Below are 21,477 nucleotides of genomic sequence, written 5' to 3'. Positions count from 1 at the left end.
ACTCGTTTCCACCTTTCTGACGTTTTCTCTCTTCACTCCTACTCTCAATTTTCAATTTTCCTCTTTTTTTCTAAATAATAAATCCTTGCTGCTGAGTTTCCTTTGAATTTCTCTTTCGTTTCCCTTGTCTTTCTTCATCCTTTCCCCTTTGTGCAAGAGTGCAACTATGTTGTACGGTAATTTTTCATTTTATTGACTATATAGGAGTCGATCGTGAGGTTGGAATTAACATTCGTCGATTTGACTCGAAGTGGTGATCGTTTGGTAAGCGTATAGAGTATGCATTTTCTTGTGTTGTTTGGGCTAGTGGTTTTGGCTTTGAATTTATTTTTAACTTTGTTGAACTCTTCCTTAATGAGGAATGGTTATTTTTACTGCAACGAATCGTTTCGGGTGCTATCTCCCTCGTGTAGAGTAGTGGTGGAATTGTGCGAAGTTAGAAGGTTTTCGGTGATTTCGGGATTGCATAAGCAACGAAAACGGTATAGATGTGTACCCAAAACTCAAAAAATGGGATTCGAATAAAAGCTAAAATTGCTTGTTGTCGAGAAATAAGAGAAATAAGAAAAAATGATGCTAAAAATTGTAGAGAAAGAAAATAAGGGTGTTATAATCTTGGAAATCAACATTCTGCGTTAAAATTGTTTTGGACAGCAGCAGTAGTCTAGCTCTGAAAAATCATCTAAAATAGTGAAAATTGAGTTAGAGGTTGAATAAATTATGAAATTAAATTTTGTTGAGTCTAGTTTTTCATGGAAGAAACATTGTAAGCAATGAAATGGTGAGTTATGAGATATAATGAATTTTGCGAGACAAGGTTAGAATGGTTTCAGGTTCCCCTATTCTTAATTTGGAAAATCATCAAAATTGTAAAAAAATAGTTAGGTTCTAAAATTTCTACGTTTAAATCCTTAATGAGTTTGTTTTCAAGAGAAACAAATGAAAACATCATCCAAGTTTCGTACTTTGAGATAAATAACTTTTAGTAAGGAAAGGTTGAAGTTATCAAATAGCATAATAGGGCTAACTTTGAAAATTTTACTGTACTTATTTGATAAGCTATAAATTCTAAAAATTTTATGCTAGAAAGGTATTTGAGTCTAGTTTTGAAAACATCAAGCAGATCTTAATTTGGAATTCTGTAGCTCAAGATATAATAATTTAGTGACAATGACTCAAGTAGATAGCTCTAAATGATCGTACAAGTAAATAGTGAAAACATATATGGATATTTAGCTAGCATGAGTTACATTAAAAATAGATCACACGGCCAAGGCCAATTTGGGCCGAGTGGTCCACATGGGCACACACGGGCATGTGGGCCCATTATTACCAAAATGATTCTAAGGTTGCACGGGTTGCCCAAGTCGATTGTGAACCTTCTGTAAGGTCGGTAAGCGCTACTTAGAACCCTAAATGTGTGAAATTGACTTAATGATATTTGTACTGAGCATGTTAACATCTGGACTAAATATATATACTGAAATTGCATAATAACATATCATCCATGGTATGTTGCATTGCATTGGGTTAGGGGTTGTTATTCGGAGGAAGTGTACTAGAGGCTTTAAGCCTAATTTACTGGCAGCTCAGCTACAAACTACTGTTTTGTGCCGCATTCGATACTACTTGGAGTGTAAGGATGGGTGGGTTGATTATATCCCCACATGGAATGTAGGGTTGGATGGAGATGTTGTGTAGAGGCTGGATGGGTAGGATTTTGCTACTGCATAATTGTTACTGCTACTGATACTATGATGGGCCCAAACTATCACTGATACTGAAAAGGGCTTAGGCCCATGACTGTTCAACTGAGCAATGTGAATACTGATTGTTTGTTTGTTTCTGCGGGATTACACACTGAGTTTACGTAAACTCACCCTTTTTTTAATGCGCACAGGTAATCCCTAGACTTAGATGGTTTGGTGCGACAGAGGACTCAACGGTGACCACAGTAATTTTTAGACTACATGGTTTCCATTTACGATTTATGATTTGATTATTATTGATTATTTGGGTTGTAATTTAAGGACTCTCTGGGAATTTGGTTTTAAATTTTGGGTTTCTATTTATTTATTTTACTTTATGGATTTATACATGCTGGTCGTAGGAAATTCGGTTTTCAAAAAGTTAAAGTATTTTCTAAATGCATGATCACATAGATTTTTTTATTAAGGCTTCTGCAATGAGGGATGTTTCAAAACAAATGTTCTAAATGAATAAAGACATCTTCCTAAGTTCTAATAAAGGTTTACTAAAGATAATAACATGGAATGTTTTCAACGTAACAACGAGGTTTGAAAAACACATTCGTGCGACATTGCCTGATACGGCCATAACGTCTAGGCTGGGTTTGGGGTGTTACATAACTTCAATCAAGAACTTTACCTCTCAGTCTAGCGGCATGCTTAGGAGTTCCTCGAGAAACACATCAGATAACTTCTTCACAATTGATACTTTGTTGATGTTCTTCCTCGCCTTAGTCGAATCTATAATATATGCCAAGTATGCGTTTTTGCCCTTAACTATAACCTTCCTAGTGGATACCACCGAAATTATGCTACCCGCCAAACTGGTTTGCATGCTAGCTAGTAGCAGTTCTTTTCCTTCTTTAGTCACCAACACATTTCTCTCAAAAGTAGCAACCCAAGGATAGAATCGAACAAGGAGGTTGGTCACCAACATATTTGTCTCACAAGGAATAACTTCTAGACTGTTACTCTCAACGACCTTTATATAGATGTAAGAGTGGGTTGACCTAAGGTCTATTAATGCATGAATGTCATGTCCTAAGAAGGAAAAATTAACTTTGATAACCTCTGGTAAGTCTGTATCTTCCTTAGCCTTCATTGCATAGGCTCTGGTGAACACCCTTAAGGTGGGCTTGATGTAGTTCTTCTTTGAAGTTCCCTGAACTAATCTTGACTTTACAACAATTTTTTATCTTTCCTCTTACTAAGTACTCTAAGGTCCCCACATAGATTATTTTGAAATGGTATCGGCTTTCGAGGGGCAGTTTCTAATCTGATGATCCAATGATCCATAAGAATAATAGGCTCCCTATTTAGTTTCCAACAGTCACCCTAGTTATTTCTTCCATAGCACTAGCATAGTGGATCCCTCATCATCCTAGATCCACCAGTACTTGTCATTTAGGTGGCTTGTCGTGCACCTCCTTCTTGTTGAAAAATTGAGTGTGGAAAATTCCTCTTTGCTGTAGAGAAGTTTCTATCTTTTGGTTACTTGAAATTTGTCGAGGGTGGCAGACTAGAGAATCCCTGCTTTATTATTTCCCTATCCTGCCCTCTATTTCTTTATTGAATAATAGTTTCCATCTTCTAAGCCTTAGCTGTCATAGCTATTAGACTTGGGACTTCTGATGCTGCTACTAGGGCACAGATTTGATCCCTTAAGCCCCACTCAAATTTACCGCATAAGGCCTTTTTAGTCTGAAACATGTGTTTCACATAATAGCTCAGTTTGATGAATTCTCGTTCATATTCCATTACCGACATTCGTCGTTTCTTAAGATACAAAAAGTCCTTCTTCAACTACTAGATATATATCAGATTCACATACTTCTCTTTGAACTTCATTAAAACTAACTATTGGTCTATCTATTCTTCCGAGGTTAGGCTTACCAACATTTCCCAGCATTGATATGTCTCTCCTTCCAATAAGGAAACATCATATTAGAGGCTATCTGCCAGTATACATTTTAGTCCTGTAATCACTATGCCTACGTGAGAGAGCTATTGTTCTACTATAGCGGGGTCACAACCCTTATCCTCTAAAAATTATTTAGCACCACACTTATGGATTTTTCTCATGGGATATCCTTTAGACTAGTTGATGGTTGGTGCTAGATGAGCAGGAGATACTGGCTATACCATTTCAGCTTGAGGTTGTTGTGGTTTGGATGCTTGGGTTCTCCCCATGAACTAGTCAAACATATAACTCATCATTGTGACGAAAGTAGTACGGAAAGCATTCTTGGTTGTGCCTGAATCAGTTGCAGGACCCTTGATAATACTAGAAGGAACATATGTTTTCTCCCTCCTTACTGGTTAATTCGTACCCATTTAGTTATCTTTAGCACAAATTTTAGCATCTTTTAGTTCAGTAAATTGCATTTTATAACTCAGTGGATTTTAGCATATTTATCCTTAATTTATTCATGTTTTGGTACTGATGTCACTGCATGAGTATTTTTAGGTTGCAACCAGAATTGTGGTCACATCTGACATCTGTCCCTATAATAACAAAAATGTGTGAGTTGTCTAGTCTGGTATAACCAACTTGTATGTATAGAGGCAACATGATTCTGATGAAAGGACACCTGTACTATTTGGAAGAATATAAATATTCACGTGAAAAGAAAAAAAGAGGCCTTTTACGAGGGTATCAACTTCTTTAACCTATCTTTTGAAGCTTTCTGGCTATGGTGGCTTAAGCCTCCTACTTGTGAACTGACGTGAAAGGGTGTAGATTAGCTCTTGACGAGGAGCCCTGAGTGCGACACAAGAGGGAATAGAGAGATTCAAGTCGAGTTGTCTAGGAATAGTATTCTCCACTTGTTTCTTTTATTTTTCTTTTCTAAATGCTGGTGATTACCTTCTATTTCATGTTTGTACGGAAGTATACATGATTTTTGGGTTAAATGTTATGTTATTCAATCTTGGTTCTATTGTTTAATCTTTGGGTTTGAATGTTTTTAGCATGGAAATGTTATGGCGGTCACTGACATTGGAAGGTGCAGCGATAGTTCAAGCTAACAAGCATGACAAAGGAAGTTGCTTGACGATTAAAGGAATTTAATCCACTTGTTCTTGATAGTGTTCCATTGCCATCATTGGAAGGTGTGGTTAATGTGCATGTTTAAGTCTTAGATTAAATATATAAGTTAAGCTTGGTAAGATATTCATTGCATTTTAATGCATCGACAATCACCTATCCTTTTATACCTTGTGAGCACTTAGTATTCTGTTGAATATTCACATTGGGGATCCCAGTTTATTATTATCGTCTTTTATCTTATTGTTTTCAAGTTACTGCTTCGACAACTACTCTCACAATTTATTTCATTTCTATCTATTTATTCGACTGACATTGATAGACAAAAGACAACCATCCTCATGGGATCGATATTCGATAGGCTCATATTTATCTACTATACTTGCATCCACAGTGTACGTTTACACATTATTGCTATGATGTTAAATAGCCGATCAAGTTTTGACACCGTTGTCGAGGATGGAGTTTGTTTGATGTTTATTTTTATTTGTTTTTATTTCATAATATTTAGTTGTTACTAACTTCTTTTCTTTTTGTCACTATTTTTACATTTTATTTTAGGTGTTGTATGACCCGAAGCAATTTGGAGTTTATTGTCGATTTTGATCCAAAAATTGAAAGAACCGTTCATAGGAGACTTCGAAAACAGAAGAATATGGATTTATGTTAAGTTTAATTTTGAGCTTAACTTATTCAATTAAATTATTTAAATTTTTGATTACTTTTTTGGTTAATTAAGTTATAATTCAGCCAAAATTGATTAGAGACATTCTATGCCGTAATAATTTAATTGCACTCCAATTCAACAATTTAATTTTAATTTTATTTCATGTGCAGGTTGATGCCGTATAAGCTCAATTTGGAAGGTAATTTGCATAAATAAAGCTGCTGGAAGAGGATGGTCAGATGTTGGTTTTAAAGAAATTGAATTAACAATGAAACAAAGAAGGAAATTCGGTCCAATTAGATGTACAGCAGGCCGAATGTGTGACAAAAATCAGCTAGGGAATTATTTTTAATTCCCCAAATTCCCTTCTTGCTAGCGGTGACTGACCTCAATTAATTCAAGGAAATTTAATCAGCCTTGAAGAGATCAAATAAAATAGAACTCTTTTAGGCTGAAGCTGTTTTTATGCAACGGGATCAGCTAGGATAAAAGGGGATAGGATCGAATTATTTTTGATTTTTCCTGGAGGTCGTTAATTTTTCCATTAAAAGAGGCAGTCAGCGGCTTTAAAAGGGGAGTCGAACAGTAGAGGAGAAGGTAGCCGAGGGGTGTCACAATTGAGCAGGAAAATTCTCTAATTAAACCAGCCAAAGTCGGTTAACCAGCAGGAGTAGCAGCTTGAAGATTTCAGCTAAGCGAAAGAAGGAAGCTCGACGTTTTCTTTTAAAAAATTCAGTTTGTAATTCATGTTGTCTCCAATTGACTTTGGTTTTGTTTTATTTGCTATGAGTGGCTGAATAATTAAGCTTAGTTAGACACTTATGAAACCTAGCACAAGGAATTTGAAGGTTATTTAGTTTAAATTCAGATTTGGCATTCTTGAGTTGCTAATTTTATCGTTTGAAGAATTTTTTCTATATTAATTAGATTAATCACCTATCTAATTTAGGACTTTCCTCATAATCATCTAAGTGTAATTCAGAAATCAAATGTCTTAATTAAACTTGGAACTAGTGATAATAAATTGGCATGCCGCTAATTCAAGCAACTTCGGATTTAATTTTGGAAGTCGCTGGAGGATTTTCTTTAATTAACGCAAGTCGAAGTCTCAAAAAAATACTTAGTGCACTTTTAATTACTCAACAAAGAATAATTAAGGGTAGGTATTCGAGTATGAACGTTCTCTATTTTAATTTGAATTTATTTGGGATAAGAATTCATTTCTTAAGTGATTTTCTTCGACCTTGTTGCTAGATTAGATTGTTAAAATAATTAAATGACGATAGGGACTTGTGCTAGGTGGATTAAAGAGTACTAACTAAGCACTCTTTCTCTGAATTCGATACCCTCTCAGCATTTGCAATTACGCTAAATTATACTTGTTACCCAAGAGCATTATTAGAAAATTCCCCCTATTTTTCCTTTCTTGCAAACTTTTATATGAACTTAATTTCAATTCTTTTCAAATAGGTTTGTCACGAGCTTCTTCGTGGGACGATTCCATACTTACTCTATATTACCAGTTAATATTGGCTGAGTAGTGGATTAAATTCGGTGGATGTAACGGCAGCTACCAAATTTTGGCGTCGTTGCCGGGGAAGCGACATAGTCAAATCTATTTGATTTTCAGAACTTACTTTATTTTCTTGTTTTTGTCTTTGCAGGTGGATTAGTCCATTTAGTATATTTTATTAAGGAGCGAACGACGAACATCGAAGTTCCCTGTTAACATTACTGATCAACAAGCCGAATCTTACAATCTCTACGAGCCTAACGATTTAGAGGACATCGACATGTCCAACCAGACCTTGAAGCAATTGGCCGCACCTAACTTGGCTGCGCAACTACCATCTATCACTTATCTTGCCCTTGATAGGCCATTAAAGCTTAATTCGGGATTCCTAAACTTGTTGCCGAAATTCAATGGACTACCAGGTGAGGACCCTTACCGTCATATTAATGAATTTATAATAACTTGTTCGACTATGCAGCCAGATGGCATTGAAGAGGAACAAATCAAGCTCCGAGCTTTTCCTTTCTCGTTACAAGGTTTGGCGAAGGACTGGTTATATTATATGCCGCCAGGTTCATTTACGACGTGGACAGGGTTACACAAAGTTTTTCTTGAGAAGTTCTTTTCGGCATCGAGAATAGGGTCAATCAGGAAGGAAATTTGTGGAATTAAGCAACTGGTAGGTGAGTCATTATACGAGTACTGGGAAAGATTTAAACGGTTATGTGCGAGTTGTCCACAGCATCAGATTAGTGAACAGCTTTTAGTACAATATTTTTATGAGGGGTTGATGCCACAAGATCGAGGAATGATTGATGCAGCGAGTGGAGGTGCATTGGTTGATAAAACTCTGGAGCAAGACCGAAATTTGATTGCTAATATGGCGTAGAATACACAACAATTCGGTCTCAGGAGGTCCGATTTGGGTAAACGAATGGATGAGGGCCAGTCGAGTATGATGGAGGCTCAGTTAACTAATTTAACGGCTATGGTAAGTAAATTGATGACTAGAGGTAATGCAAAAGCTTCACTATGTGGCATTTGTTGTTTGGAAGGACATACCACAGATATGTGTCCGACATTACAGGAAGGGGAAGCTAACGCCGTCTTTCCAAATCAGAGAAGGTATGATCCATACTCAGCTACCTATAATGAGGGATGGAGAGACCATCCCAATCTCAGGTATCAAAACCGAGCCACACCTCCAGGATTCGATCAGAAAAATTCTCGACAATATAATTCGTCACAGCAACAACCCAACCATCAAAATCTTAGTGCTGAAACTAAGACTCATACCATGCTTGAACAAATGATGAATATGATGGTTGACCAGAAGAAGGAAACCAAAGGAAGATTTCAGTCTTTGGAATCGGCAGTGAAGCAGTTGCAAACTAGAGCCTCGTCGACTGACGTTAATCTTGGGAACTTGCAAGCATAGGTAAATAACCGGTTACCATCACAGCCCGTGGCAAATCTGAGGGATAATGTCAGTGCTATAACTTTGCGAAGTGGGAAGGAGTTGAGATCAATACTAAAGAAATTCCAAAAAAGTGATGAGGAAAACGACACTGAGGTAAAAAAGGTTCGATTGAGTAATATTGAAGAGGAAAATTTAGCCTTACCGAAGGTTGATTTACAACCGTCGCAAACAGCACCAAAGGAAGTAGGGAAATCACGTTTACAACAGTCCACTACTTTGCACGATGCAGCAAACTCTGATCAAGAAATGAGGGTTTCCAAGCTTAGAGCACAAGCAAGTCAGAACGCTAATAACCAACCTCGGTCTTATGTGCCGAAGGCGCCATTTCCACAGCGTTTGAGGAAGGAAAAGTCAGACGACGTCAATGCCGAAATTCTAGAGACTTTCCGTAAGGTACAAGTTAATATCCCATTTATTAATGCATTTAAACAAGTACCTAGATATGCTAAGTTTTTAAAAGAATTATGCACATCTAAAAGGAAATTAATTGGAAATGAGAAGATTAGCCTAGGCGAAAATGTCTCTGCGGTATTTCAAAAGAAACTTCCTATTAAATGTAAAGATCCTGGAATGTTTTCGATACCTTGTAAGATAGGAGAACTTAAACTTGATAGAGCTATGCTCGATTTAGGAGCTTCTATAAATGTCATGCCTAGGAGTATCTACGATAAAGTTCAATTAGGTGCATTAAAAGACACGGGACTGATAATTCAACTTGCAAATAGAAGTAATGCCTACCCTGATGGTGTTTTAGAAGATGTTCTAGTGCAAGTGAATGAGTTAGTTTTTCCAGCTGATTTTTATGTTTTAGACATGGGAGCTAGTGATAACTCAGTTGATGTACCCTTACTTTTAGGTAGACCCTTCCTTAAGACAGCTAGAACGAAAATTGATGTGCATAAAGGGAACTTAACAATGGAATTTGATGGTGAGATAATTAAATTTAATATATTTGATGCTATGAGATATCCCACTGATATTAATTCTGTATTTACTCTTGATGTAATTGACAATTTTGTTCAAGATGTCTATGAATTAGGGGAAGAAGACGAGTTGAAAAGCGTTCTAGCTAAGAGCATTTTTTATATCGACAAGCAGGAATTTATGATTTTTTATTCTTTAATTGACTCAGTTTGTGCTTTAGACTCGCCCAAATTGACACGATTCAAGCCGATTCTCCCTAATCTTACGGTGACTGGTAAGCAAGTCCCTTCATTGATTTCGCCACCTAAATTAGAGTTAAAAGAGCTGCCCGAAAATTTAAAGTACATTTATTTAGGGGAAAATCAAGCTTTACCATTGATAGTGGTGAATGCCTTGACTGAATCCCAAGAATCTAAGCTGCTTAGAGTTCTTAGGGAACATAAAGAAGCCTTCGGTTGGACACTAGCCGACATTAAGGGACTTAGTACGACTTTGTGTACCCACAAGATAGCCTTGGAACCAGATTCAGTCCCCAAAAGAGACCCCCAACGCTGATTGAATCCACAAATGATGGAGGTGGTTAAGACTGAAATTTTAAAATGGTTGGAAGCCGATGTCATTTATCCTATAGCCGATTCAAAGTGGGTAAGTCCAATTCATGTTGTACCTAAGAAGGGAGGAACTACAATAGTTACCAACAAGGAGGGGTTAGAGATTCCTACAAGAGTGCAGAATGGTTGGCGGGTTTGTATAGACTATAGGAAACTGAACAAAGCCACTAAAAAAGACCACTACCCCCTTCCATTCATGGATCAAATGTTAGCTAGTTGCTCACATTTTTGTTTTTTAGATGGCTATTCAAGTTATTTGCAGGTACCTATTGCACCTGAGGATCAAGAGAAGACCACCTCCACTTGCCCGTTTGGAACTTACGCCTTCAAGAGAATGCCTTTCGGATTGTGCAACGCACCAGCTACTTTTCAAAGAGGTATAACGAGCATATTTTCAGATTTTATTTCACATTTAATGGAGGTGTTCATGGATGATTTTACAGTTTATGGTGATTCATTTGATCAATGTTTGCATCATCTTGTGTTAGTTCTTAGGCGTTGCATTGAGACTAACCTAATATTAAATTTTGAGAAATGTCATCTCATGGTTGAAAAGGGCGTAGTATTGGGGCATGTCGTCTCAGCTAAAGGTTTAGAAGTCGACCAAGCCAAAGTCGAGGTAATTAAAAATCTACCTTATCCAGGTACTGTGAAAGGAATTCGATCCTTCTTGGGTTATGTAGGTTTTTACCATCGGTTCATCAAGAATTTTTTGCAGATATCGTCACCTTTATGTGCATTGCTCGGTAAGGATGTCGCATTTGAATTTAGTGAGAATTGCAAAAAATCATTTGATGAATTGAAATTGAAATTGATCACGGCTCCTATCATTCAAGGACCGAATTATGCATTACCTTTTGAGATTCTATGTGATGCTAGTGATAAGGCTGTTGCTGCGGCTTTAGGACAAAGAAATGGTAAGGAGTCTTATATTATCAGGTATGCTAGCGAGCTATTGAACCCAGCTCAATGCAATTATACCACGACCGAGAAAAAGCTCTATGCCATAGTTTTTACCTTAGAAAAATTTAGAGGATACTTGTTAGGAGTCAAAGTTGTTTGTATTTTCTGACCATGGTGCTCTTAAATATTTGTTGCATAAAAAAGAAGCTAAGCCCCGATTAATAAGATGGATTTTGCTTTTGCAGGAATTTGACTTGGAAATTAAAGATAAGAAAGGTAAGGAGAACCTTGTGGCTGATCATTTGAGTAGGATAGAGACTGGAATTTTGAGGGATGAGCCGAGTGATTTATTTCTCGATGAGCGACTTTATAGTGTGTCTAGTGTTTTGCCATGGTATGCCGACATAGTGAACTACTTAGTGACTAAAGAGTTCCCTACGAATGCACCTAGACATTTAAGAGAAAAAATTAGAAGTCAAGCCCGATTTTACTTATGGGAAGAGCCATACCTTTGGCGATTTTGTAGTGATCAAATAATTAGGTGTTGTGTCGATGATAGTGAGATAGATTCGGTGCTTAATTTTTGTCATTCTCAAGAAGGTGGAGGACATTTTGGGCCTAAGAGAATAGCTCATAAAATACTTGAGTGTGGGTTATTTTGGCCAACTATTCATAAAGATTCATATGCATTTTGTAAAAATTGTGCATCATGTCAAAAAATCGGCAAATTAAGTAGCAGAAATCAAATGCCATTACATAATATTTATGTTTGTGATATATTTGATGTATGGGGTATTGATTTTATGGGGCCTTTTCCTTCTTCTCTCGGTTATCTATACATTCTTGTTTGTGTTGATTACTTGTCGAAATGGGTAGAAGCATTCCCAACTAGGGCCGATGATGCTAAAACAGTGGTGAAGTGTCTTAAGACTAACATCTTAAATAGATACGGAGTACCCAGGGCTATAATCAATGACAAAGGAACACATTTCTGTAATAGAACCTTGAGAGCCTTATTTGCACAATTTGGTGTCACTCACAAAGTATCGACAGCTTATCACCCTCAAACCAATGGGCAAGCCGAGAGTAGTAACAAAGAGATTAAGGGAATTTTAGAGAAAATTGTTCAGCCCAATAGGAAAGATTGGAGTCAAAGGTTAGATGAAGCATTGTAGGCTGTTCGAACGGCTTACAAAACGCCAATTGGGATGTCGCCTTACAGGGTTGTTTTTGGGAAGGCATGTCATCTTCCCGTAGAGCTTGAACATAGGTCATTTTGGGCTGTTAAACAATGCAATTTGGATTATATTTTGGCAGGTGAAAAGCGTAAGTTGAAGCTGCAAGAATTGGAGGAGTTGTGCTTGGAGGCATATGACAATTCGGTCATTTACAAAGGTAAGTCGAAGGCATTTTGTGACTCCAAGCTGATTCGCAAGGAATTTAAGGTGGGGGAAAAGGTACTACTCTTTAATTCTGAGCTTAAATTGTTTCCCGGTAAGTTAAAATCAAGGTGGCTTGGTCCATTTATAATAACCGAAGTGCATCATCATGGGGCAATCGAAATTAGGAGTCTCGAAACTAATAAAATTTTCAAAGTAAATGGTCACAGGTTGAAACATTTTCATGAAGGAGAGCAAGCAGCTTGGTTAGAGGAGATCAATCTTGAGGATCCATGAGAAATTGTGATGTCGAGCCAACGACTTAAAATGAAGGCGCTTGTGGGAGGCAACCCACGTATTCAGGGAAGTTTTCTTTTGTCTTTTCCATTATTATTGTTTCTTTCCATTAAATAAATTTTAATTTTTAATTTTCTTTTGCATTAGGGGCAATGCAAACATTAAGTATGGGGGAGAATCAATTCATTCATTTTTTAACATATTTTATGTTTCTTTTAATTTAGCAACTTTCATAAATTTTGTTAAATTTCTTTACGTATTAAAATAAAAGCATGAAGGTGTATTTTATGAATTCAAGATTGATTGTGATTGTTGTATGTCGATTGGTTGGGATTAATTTTGTTTTCAATTGACTGATTTTGGTTTTGAAAAGAAAAAAAAACTTGATTTTGTGGTTTTAAATTGAAGAGATTTTTTAGTCTGCTTACTTGATCAATTATGTGGTCCTTGTGAGGAATTTGAGCCTAGAGCGTAAGTTGGGACATCCATGCCAACTTGGGAGGTTATTATTCATTCATGTGTGATTATATTTATGAAATTTTATGTATTATGTTAAGGTAAGATGGACAAGCAAGCCTATGTGGTTAATTACGGTTGATTTCAATTTGAGAGCGTTGTACTAGCCTAAACACAGTGAGTGAAGAGTGTTAATAATTTTATTCGTTTCGGGGAGAATTGATCAAAGAAGCATGATTAATTTCCTCTATATTTTCCTCTCTTGAATAAACCAAAATCTAAATTGTTGGTTTCAAAATTCATCCTAAGCTTGGGCTATGCAACAACTCTTGATTATTCTTGATATTTTTGAAATTCTTCTTGATTTTCGTCGACTTGATTGCTCAGGGACGATCAATAGTTTAAGTATGGGGGAGTTTGTTAAGTTCAATTTTGAGCTTAACTTATTCAATTAAATTATTTAAATTGTTGATTACTTTTTTGGTTAATTAAGTTATAATTCAGCCAAAATTGATTAGAGACATTCTATGCCGTACTAATTTAATTGCACTCCAATTCAGTTTGTAATTCATGTTGTCTCCAATTGACTTTGGTTTTGTTTTATTTGCTATGAGTGGCTGAATAATTAAGCTTAATTAGACACTTATGAAACCTAGCACAAGGAATTTGAAGGTTATTTAGTTTAAATTCGGATTTGGCATTCTTGAGTTGTTAATTTTATCGTTTGAAGAATTTTTCTAAATTAATTAGATTGATCACCTATCTAATTTAGGACTTTCCTCATAATCATCTAAGTGTAATTGAGTAATCAAATGTCTTAATTAAACTTGGAACTAGTGATAATAAATTGGCATGCCGCTAATTGAAGCAACTTCGGATTTAATTTTGGAAGTCGCTGGAGGATTTTCTTTAATTAACGCAAGGCGAAGTCTCAAAAAAATACTTAGTGCACTTTTAATTACTCAACAAAGAATAATTAAGGGTAGGTATTCGAGTATGAACGTTCTCTATTTGAATTTGAATTTATTTGGGATAAGAATTCATTTCGTAAGTGATTTTCTTCGGCCTTGTTGCTAGATTAGATTGTTAAAATAATTAAATGACGATAGGGACTTGTGCTAGGTGGATTAAGGAGTACTAACTAAGCACTCTTTCTCTGAATTCGACACCCTCTCAGCATTTGCAATTACGCTAAATTATACTTGTTATCCAAGAGCATTATTAGAAAATTCCCCCTATTTTTCCTTTCTTGCAAACTTTTATATGAACTTAATTTCAATTCTTTTCAAATAGGTTTGTCACGAGCTTCTTCGTGGGACGATTCCATACTTACTCTATATTACCAGTTAATATTGGCTAAGTAGTGGATTAAATTCGGTGGATGTAACGACAGCTACCAATTTACCAAGAAACTATAAAGTCATACCCCCTATGCAACTACAAAATGGTAATGACCCACTGTTGCAACAAGACGCTCAAATACAGAACAGGACTATTCGAGATTTTGTAGTACCTATCTTGGATGACTTACAACCGGGAGTTTTTAGGCCAGCAATCCAAGCTGGGAATTTTGAACTCAAGCCAGTAATGTTTCAAATGCTAAACTCTAATGGGCAATATGCTTGACTGCCACATGAAGATGCACGAGAATATATTAAATCATCTTTATTGATTTGTGCTTCCTTTAGTCAACAAGGCGTTCTTGATGATGTTTTGAAAATGCAATTATTTCTTTATTCCTTGTAAGGAAGAGCTAGTACTTGGTTCCTTGCGCTACCTGTCGGATCAGTTACTTCTTGGAATGCACCAGCAACACAGTTTGTTTTATGATTTAACCCACTAACAATGGTATTACAACTTATCATCAGTTGGGGGATGAGAATCTTCAAACCATATAGGAACATTATAAATCTTTGCTTCGACGTTCTCCCATGCACGGCATTCAACAGGAAACACAAATTGAGATTTTTATAATGGGCTATATTCACACACGAGGAATCTTGTCGATGCATCAGCCAATGGTCCTTTGTTGGATTGTACTTATAATGATGCTATTAGAATTCTTAAGAGAATTGCTCAAAATGATTATCAATATCATATATCTAGAGTTGCACAAGCAAAAGTTACTCGAGAAGTTATTGAATTGGATGCAATATCTGCACTTAATGCTCAAGTTTCTTCTCTTGCAAATATGATAAAAAATATGCAATGGTCTAGTGACGTTGCAACTATACAAGTCGCTCAACAAGTTGATGTTCCTAGTTTTTGTTGTGAGATTTGTAGTGACAACCACAACTATGTAGATTGTCCACAAGATGCAGAGGATGCCTTTTATGTCAGCATCATCCACAATAATTCTTATGACACCTCTTATAATAATTCTGTAGGTAATCAATAGTCTTGGGGAAATCAAAATGTTAGACAAAATGCTACGACATTTTGATATTGGAATATATCTACTCGAGGCAATTATAATTCAAGACAAGGGAATTACAATGAACAACAGTAGAACTACAATCAACAATAGTAAAACTACAATCAGCACACTCAGATGCATCCACACCAGAATTAGACCCAGCCACAACACTCTTCAATGCTGAATCAACATGTTTAAGAACATCGACGACAACAATACATGTAAGCTTTTCCTTCTGACCCATTACCAGCTTTTGAAGCTTTAATGCGAAAGAATATGACTCGCACAGAAGCTATTGTGCAAGGGAATTCATCTTCTATTCGGGCGTTGGAGGCACAATTAGGACAACTTGCTTCAAATATGAATACTCGACCACTAGACACACTACCTAGTGACAAAAAAATCCCAGTTCGAGAGGGAAAGAACACTGTACGGCTATCACTCTCAAGAGTGGTAAACAAACAGGCGATTCGATTACAGACTCTACTGTAGCACCTCAAGATACTAGTGAAGTGATCCATAGTGAGAAGGTTGAATCTGAAGAGCTTGTCAATGTACCAGACAAAAAAGTTTCACAAACTGTCAATCATATGCCTAATGCCCGACCCTCGAAACTGTCAACTCAATCAAAGGTGTCAGCGCAATCAGATGTATCTCCACCTTTACCTTTTCCACAAAGATTCAGAGATGAGCATGATAAGCAATACCAGCAATTCATAAACCCACTGAAGCAACTTCAGGTTAATACTCCTTTAGTAGACGTTCTTATGCAAATTCTGAATTATGGGAAATTTATGAAGGAGCTCTTGTCAAAGAAGAAGAAGCTCAGTGATATAGAAAATATTGCACTCACATAGGGCTGTAGTGCTATTTTTTACAAATAAGTTTCCCCCCAAAATAAAGGATCCTGGGAGGTTTACTATCCCATGTTAAACTAGCAACCATTATTTGGGTAAGGCTTTATGTGACTTGGGAGCTAGCATCAACCTAATGCCATTATCTACTTTCAGGAAGTTGCAAATTGGTCACATGAAACCTATTGTAGCAACATTGCAACTAGTTGAACGATCATTGGTCAACCCGAAGGGCAAATCAAAGATATCTTAGTTCGCATGGATAAATTCATTTTTTCAACTGATTTTATCATACTTGACTGCAAGGCAGACATGGAGTTCCCATAATCTTAGGACGACCATTTTTAGCCATCGGATGAACTCTTATTCATGTTTACAAAGGTGAACTAACCATGCGACTTAATGATGAGCATGTTACCTTTAGTGTTTCTGAATCTATTCAATGCAAGGACAAGGAAGAATGCCATACTGTTGATGTGCTAGATGATCTAATCGAGGAAGAATTCAATGACCAAAACACAATACTTTTTGAGGAGTTTGTAGTGACATCTGATGATGAATTCTTAGATAATTGTGACAGCTTGGTTGAAGCTAATAATATTGAACTCAGGCATGGATGGCAGATTGAATCCATAGACTTAGCCAACAGAACAGCTCCAATTTTCAAGCCATCTATCGACGAAGCTCCTACTCTAAAATTGAAACCACTACCTACTCATCTTAAATACGTCTTTCTTGGTGATAACAATACTCTCCCAGTTATTGTCTCTGCAACACTGAATGTAACTCAATAAGAGAAATTGGTCCACATTCTTAAGAAACATAAACGAGCTATTGCTTAGAGTATTACTGATATTCGTAGCATTAGTCCATCTTTTTGCAGGCACAATATCAAGTTGTAAGATGAAGACAAGCAATCAATTGAACAAAAAAGAAGGTTAAACGAGAAGATGAAGAAAGTTGTTAAGAAAGATATTATAAAATGGCTTGATGCTGGAATTATTTACCTTATTATTTATAGTAATTGGGTAAGTCCAGTGCAATGCGTTCTTAAAAAGAGTGGCATCACGGTGGTTCGCAACGAAAAAGACGAATTAATTCCCACACGCATTCCTACGGGATGGCGAGTTTGTATGGATTATCGCAAACTTAATACTGCCACAAGGAAGGACCTCTTCCCACTTCCTTTCATTGGCCAAAATGTTGGACAGGCTTGCTAGAAAATCCTATTACTATTTCTTAGATGGCTATTCTGGGTACAATCAAATTGCTATTTCACCAGATGATCAAGAGAAAACAACTTTTACCTGTCCCTTTGGTACTTTTGCTTTTCGTCATATGCCTTTCGGTCTTTGCAATGCACCAGCCACATTTCAAAGGTGCATGATGGCAATATTCTCGGATATGATTGAAGATTCTTTAGAGGTTTGTATGGATGATTTCTTAGTCTATGGGAATGATTTTGATCATTGCGCTAACAATTTGGATAAATTATTGCAGCGATGTGAAGACACGCATCTTCTTTGAATTGGGAAAAATGTCATTTCATGGCAACTGAAAGTATTGTGTTAGGCCATCGCATCTCTAGTCAAGGCATTGAAGTAGACAAAGCTAAAGTGGAAATCATTAAGAAATTACCTCCACTAAAAAATGTGAAAGGTATTTGCAGTTTTCTTGGGCATGTGGGGTTTTACCGTAGATTTATTAGAGATTTCTCAAAAATTGTAAAGCCTTTATGCTCATTACTGAAGCAGAATCAAAAATTCCTCTTTGACGAGGCATGTCTGAATACATTCATTCAATTAAAGACGCAGGTAGTAAATGCACCCATTGTCATTGCACCAGATTGGTCTCAACCTTTTGAAGTTATGTGCGATGCAAGCAACTTTGCTGTGGGTACTGTTCTAGGACAATGCAAGGGAAAAATATTTCATGCCATCTATTATGCTAGCAAAACTCTTACAAAGGATCAAATCAATTATACCACTACAGAAAAAGAATTCTTGGTTGTAGTATTTGCTTTAAACAAGTTTCATTCTTATCTTGTCAGTGCACAGGTTGCCGTATGTACTAATCACTCAGTGTTGAGATATCTTTTTGCGAAGAAATATGCAAAACCAAGACTGATACGCTGGATATTACTGTTACAAGAATTTCATATCGAGATAAAATACTTCACGGGTTTAGAAAATCAAGTTGCAGAATATTTATCTCGATTAGAAGTTGGCAGCGAAGATAGAAACATATTTTCAATTGATGACACATTCCCAGATGAGAAGTTATTTGCTATAGATGCAACCCCTTGGTATACGTATTTGGCTAATTATCTAGTGTGTGGAAAACTCTCATTAGGTGTCACAGGCCATGAAAAAGAAAGATTTCTTCGTGAAATAGTGAAATACCATTGGAACGAGCCGTACTTATTCAAGGTATGCAATTACAACATTATTCAGCATTGTGTTCCGAAAAAGGAGATGCTTTCAATCCTAAAGCACTGTCATGGTGCTCCTTATGGAGGTCATTTTGGTCGTATGCGAACTGCTGCTAAGGTTATCCAATTAGGATTCTACTAGCCTTCATTATTCAAAGACACCCACAATTTTGTGAATTAATGTGATAGGTGTCAACATACTGGTTCTATATTCTGACGCAATGAAATGTTGCAACAACCAATTATGGAGGTTGAATTGTTCGATATTTGGGGTAAGGATTTTATGGGACCATTTCCATGTTTATTTGGAAATCTTTATATATTATTAGCTGTTGACTATGTCTCGAAGTAGGTTGAAGTTGTTGCAGCCCCAAAGGATGATACAAAGACAGTGCTTGAATTTTTCCACAAGCACATACTCACTCGCTTTGGCACACCAAAGGCTTTGATTAGTGATCGGGGTACACACATCTATTGCAACCAAGTGGCAGCTAAACTGAAGACATATGTAGTTAATCATAGAACGGCTATTACTTATCATCTGCAAACTAATGGATAAGCCGAAGTATCGAATAAAAAACTAAAAACATTCTTGAAAAGGTTGTGGACCATTCGAGGAAAGATTGGTCTTCCAGACTGGATGACGCTTTATGGGCATTACGAATAGTATAAAAAACTCCATTAGGGATGTCGCCTATCAATTAGTTTTTGGGAAAGCATGTCACTTGCTAGTTGAACTGGAGTGCAAAGCAATGTGGGCAATTAAGCAAGTGAACATGAACTATGAAGCTGCTGGAAAGAAAAGGCTGTTGGATATCACTTAACTAGAGGAGATTAGGCGAAATGCCTATGAAAACATTGCATTTTACAAGGAAAAGACCAAACGATGGCATGACAGAATTATTTTGCAACGACAATTTATCGCGGGTCAACAAGTTGTATTATTCAATTCTAGACTAAAACTACACCCAGGCAAATTGTGCTCTCGTTGGTTTGGACCTTTCGAAGTTTTCAAAATATTTCCTTATGCTGTGGTTATAATTAGAGATTTATATGGTGGACACCAGTTTAAAGTGAATGGCCAATGGTTAAAACATTACCTTGGGAATATTGATCAAAAGTAGGCAGATACCATTAAATTGGTAGAAAAATTTTAATTCTTATGAAATTTTTTATTATGTAATTTTATTTTATTTTTGTTTCTATTCAAGTTTGTTTTATTTTTTCAGAATAATTAGGTACCATTGTCGATGCACTTGCGCTTTATTGTCAACACATTTTGTACTATTGTACTGTCACTTATGACTCATCAAGAATGAGGGAATATCAAAAATTTTAGATCTCACCGTTTGATCAAAAGTCACCTAGCTGTCTGATCTGTCTGAGCGGGTGCAATTCTAATTGGATGTATTTATTCCCGCCAACTTTATTTCCTTTCACAAAGGTCACGCCTTTCTATATTCTTCTTTCACTCGCTATAAATCCCCTCTTCACTGTGCTAACTATAACACTTACAAAGTAGCCATTTTTATTCACTTTCTCTTCCCCAAGCTCATACCTTTACAACTTTAAACCATTTTAACTCCACAAAACAAACAAAATATGGCAAGAACGAAAGGATCAGTCAAGAAAGCCACCAAGCCTGTTGAAGAGCACTCATCCTCTACAACTGTAGCTCATGAATCGAAATCCTCCATGCCAACGGAGAAAAAAGAGCCGATGATCTTTTTAACGAAAGGGGCCAAGGACCGGTTTCAAGACAACATTTTGAAGCAAAACATCCACCCAGAATAAGGCATTTTCCTTTCGCAATAGCAAGACTTGGGCAAGCAAGTCTACAAAACCATCTCTAAGCTTAAGTGGAAGACTTTCTGCACGGATCCTGGAAGCTATTCTCCTTCATTGGTACGTAAGTTTTACGCTAACGTTTATGACCATGAGTTAGAGTTTATCTTTGTTAGAGAAGGCTTAATCCCATGGGATGCTAAAAAATTCAATGAGTTGTTGGTGATATTCTGAGTTTTTTAACGATATCATAGACGACAAAAGGAACCTGTTGGTGAAGGATTTATGTGTAGAAGGAGCATTGTGGACGGGTTCACACCAGAAGAATTATACGATACACCATTGTTTCCTAACACTACAAAGTAAAAATCTGGTTTCATTTTGTCAACTATAGACTATTTCCCTATACTCACAACACCACAGTCAACCTCAATAGAATGCGTCTAATACATTCAATTGTCAAGTATAGAAAAGATTGATGTCAGCACAATAATCTACCAAGAAATTGCTGACTACGCCGTAAGGCAAATTGGAATTTTGGTTTTCCTATCTTTGGTGATGCTATTGTGCCAGTAGAAAGGGATCGTGCCCCGTGATGATAAAGAGGTCTTAGAGAATAAGGGAACAATAAATGAAGCCTCTATTGAAAGAATAAATCGTGGCAAGAATACACTGACAATGATGGAGGCAGAGACCAATAAGACAATGAAGGGCAAAACCAAGGCAAAAAGCAAAGGAACAAACCAGATTGCAGAGACATCATTGCTGCACAAAATGAAGGATATCGAGAAGTTGGCCAATTCCATCAGCAATAAGCCAATTAGATTTTACTGTACTTATTTGATAAGCTATAAATTCTGAAAATTTTATTCTACAAAGTTATTTGAGTCTAGTTTTGAAAACATCAAGCAGATCATAATTTGGAATTCTGTAGCTCAAGATATAAATAATTTAGTGACAATGACTC

At 36.5% G+C, this 21,477-nt stretch overlaps 1 protein-coding gene across 1 annotated transcript; it reads left to right on the top strand.

Moving 5' to 3' along the window:
- Positions 1-7,908: 7,908 nt before the first annotated feature.
- LOC107907995 (uncharacterized) lies at positions 7,909-9,933 on the top strand. Its single transcript, XM_041099977.1, has 2 exons — positions 7,909-8,385; positions 8,437-9,933. Exons 1-2 carry the CDS (start codon positions 7,909-7,911, stop codon positions 9,931-9,933), a joined length of 1,974 nt encoding a protein of 657 aa, XP_040955911.1.
- Positions 9,934-21,477: the final 11,544 nt, after the last annotated feature.

Source organism: Gossypium hirsutum, chromosome D08 (genome assembly GCF_007990345.1).
Source record: "Gossypium hirsutum isolate 1008001.06 chromosome D08, Gossypium_hirsutum_v2.1, whole genome shotgun sequence".
NCBI lineage: Eukaryota > Viridiplantae > Streptophyta > Magnoliopsida > Malvales > Malvaceae > Gossypium > Gossypium hirsutum.
The sequence above is the reverse complement of the archived record's forward strand: the minus strand, read 5'-3'. Positions and strand labels throughout refer to the sequence as shown.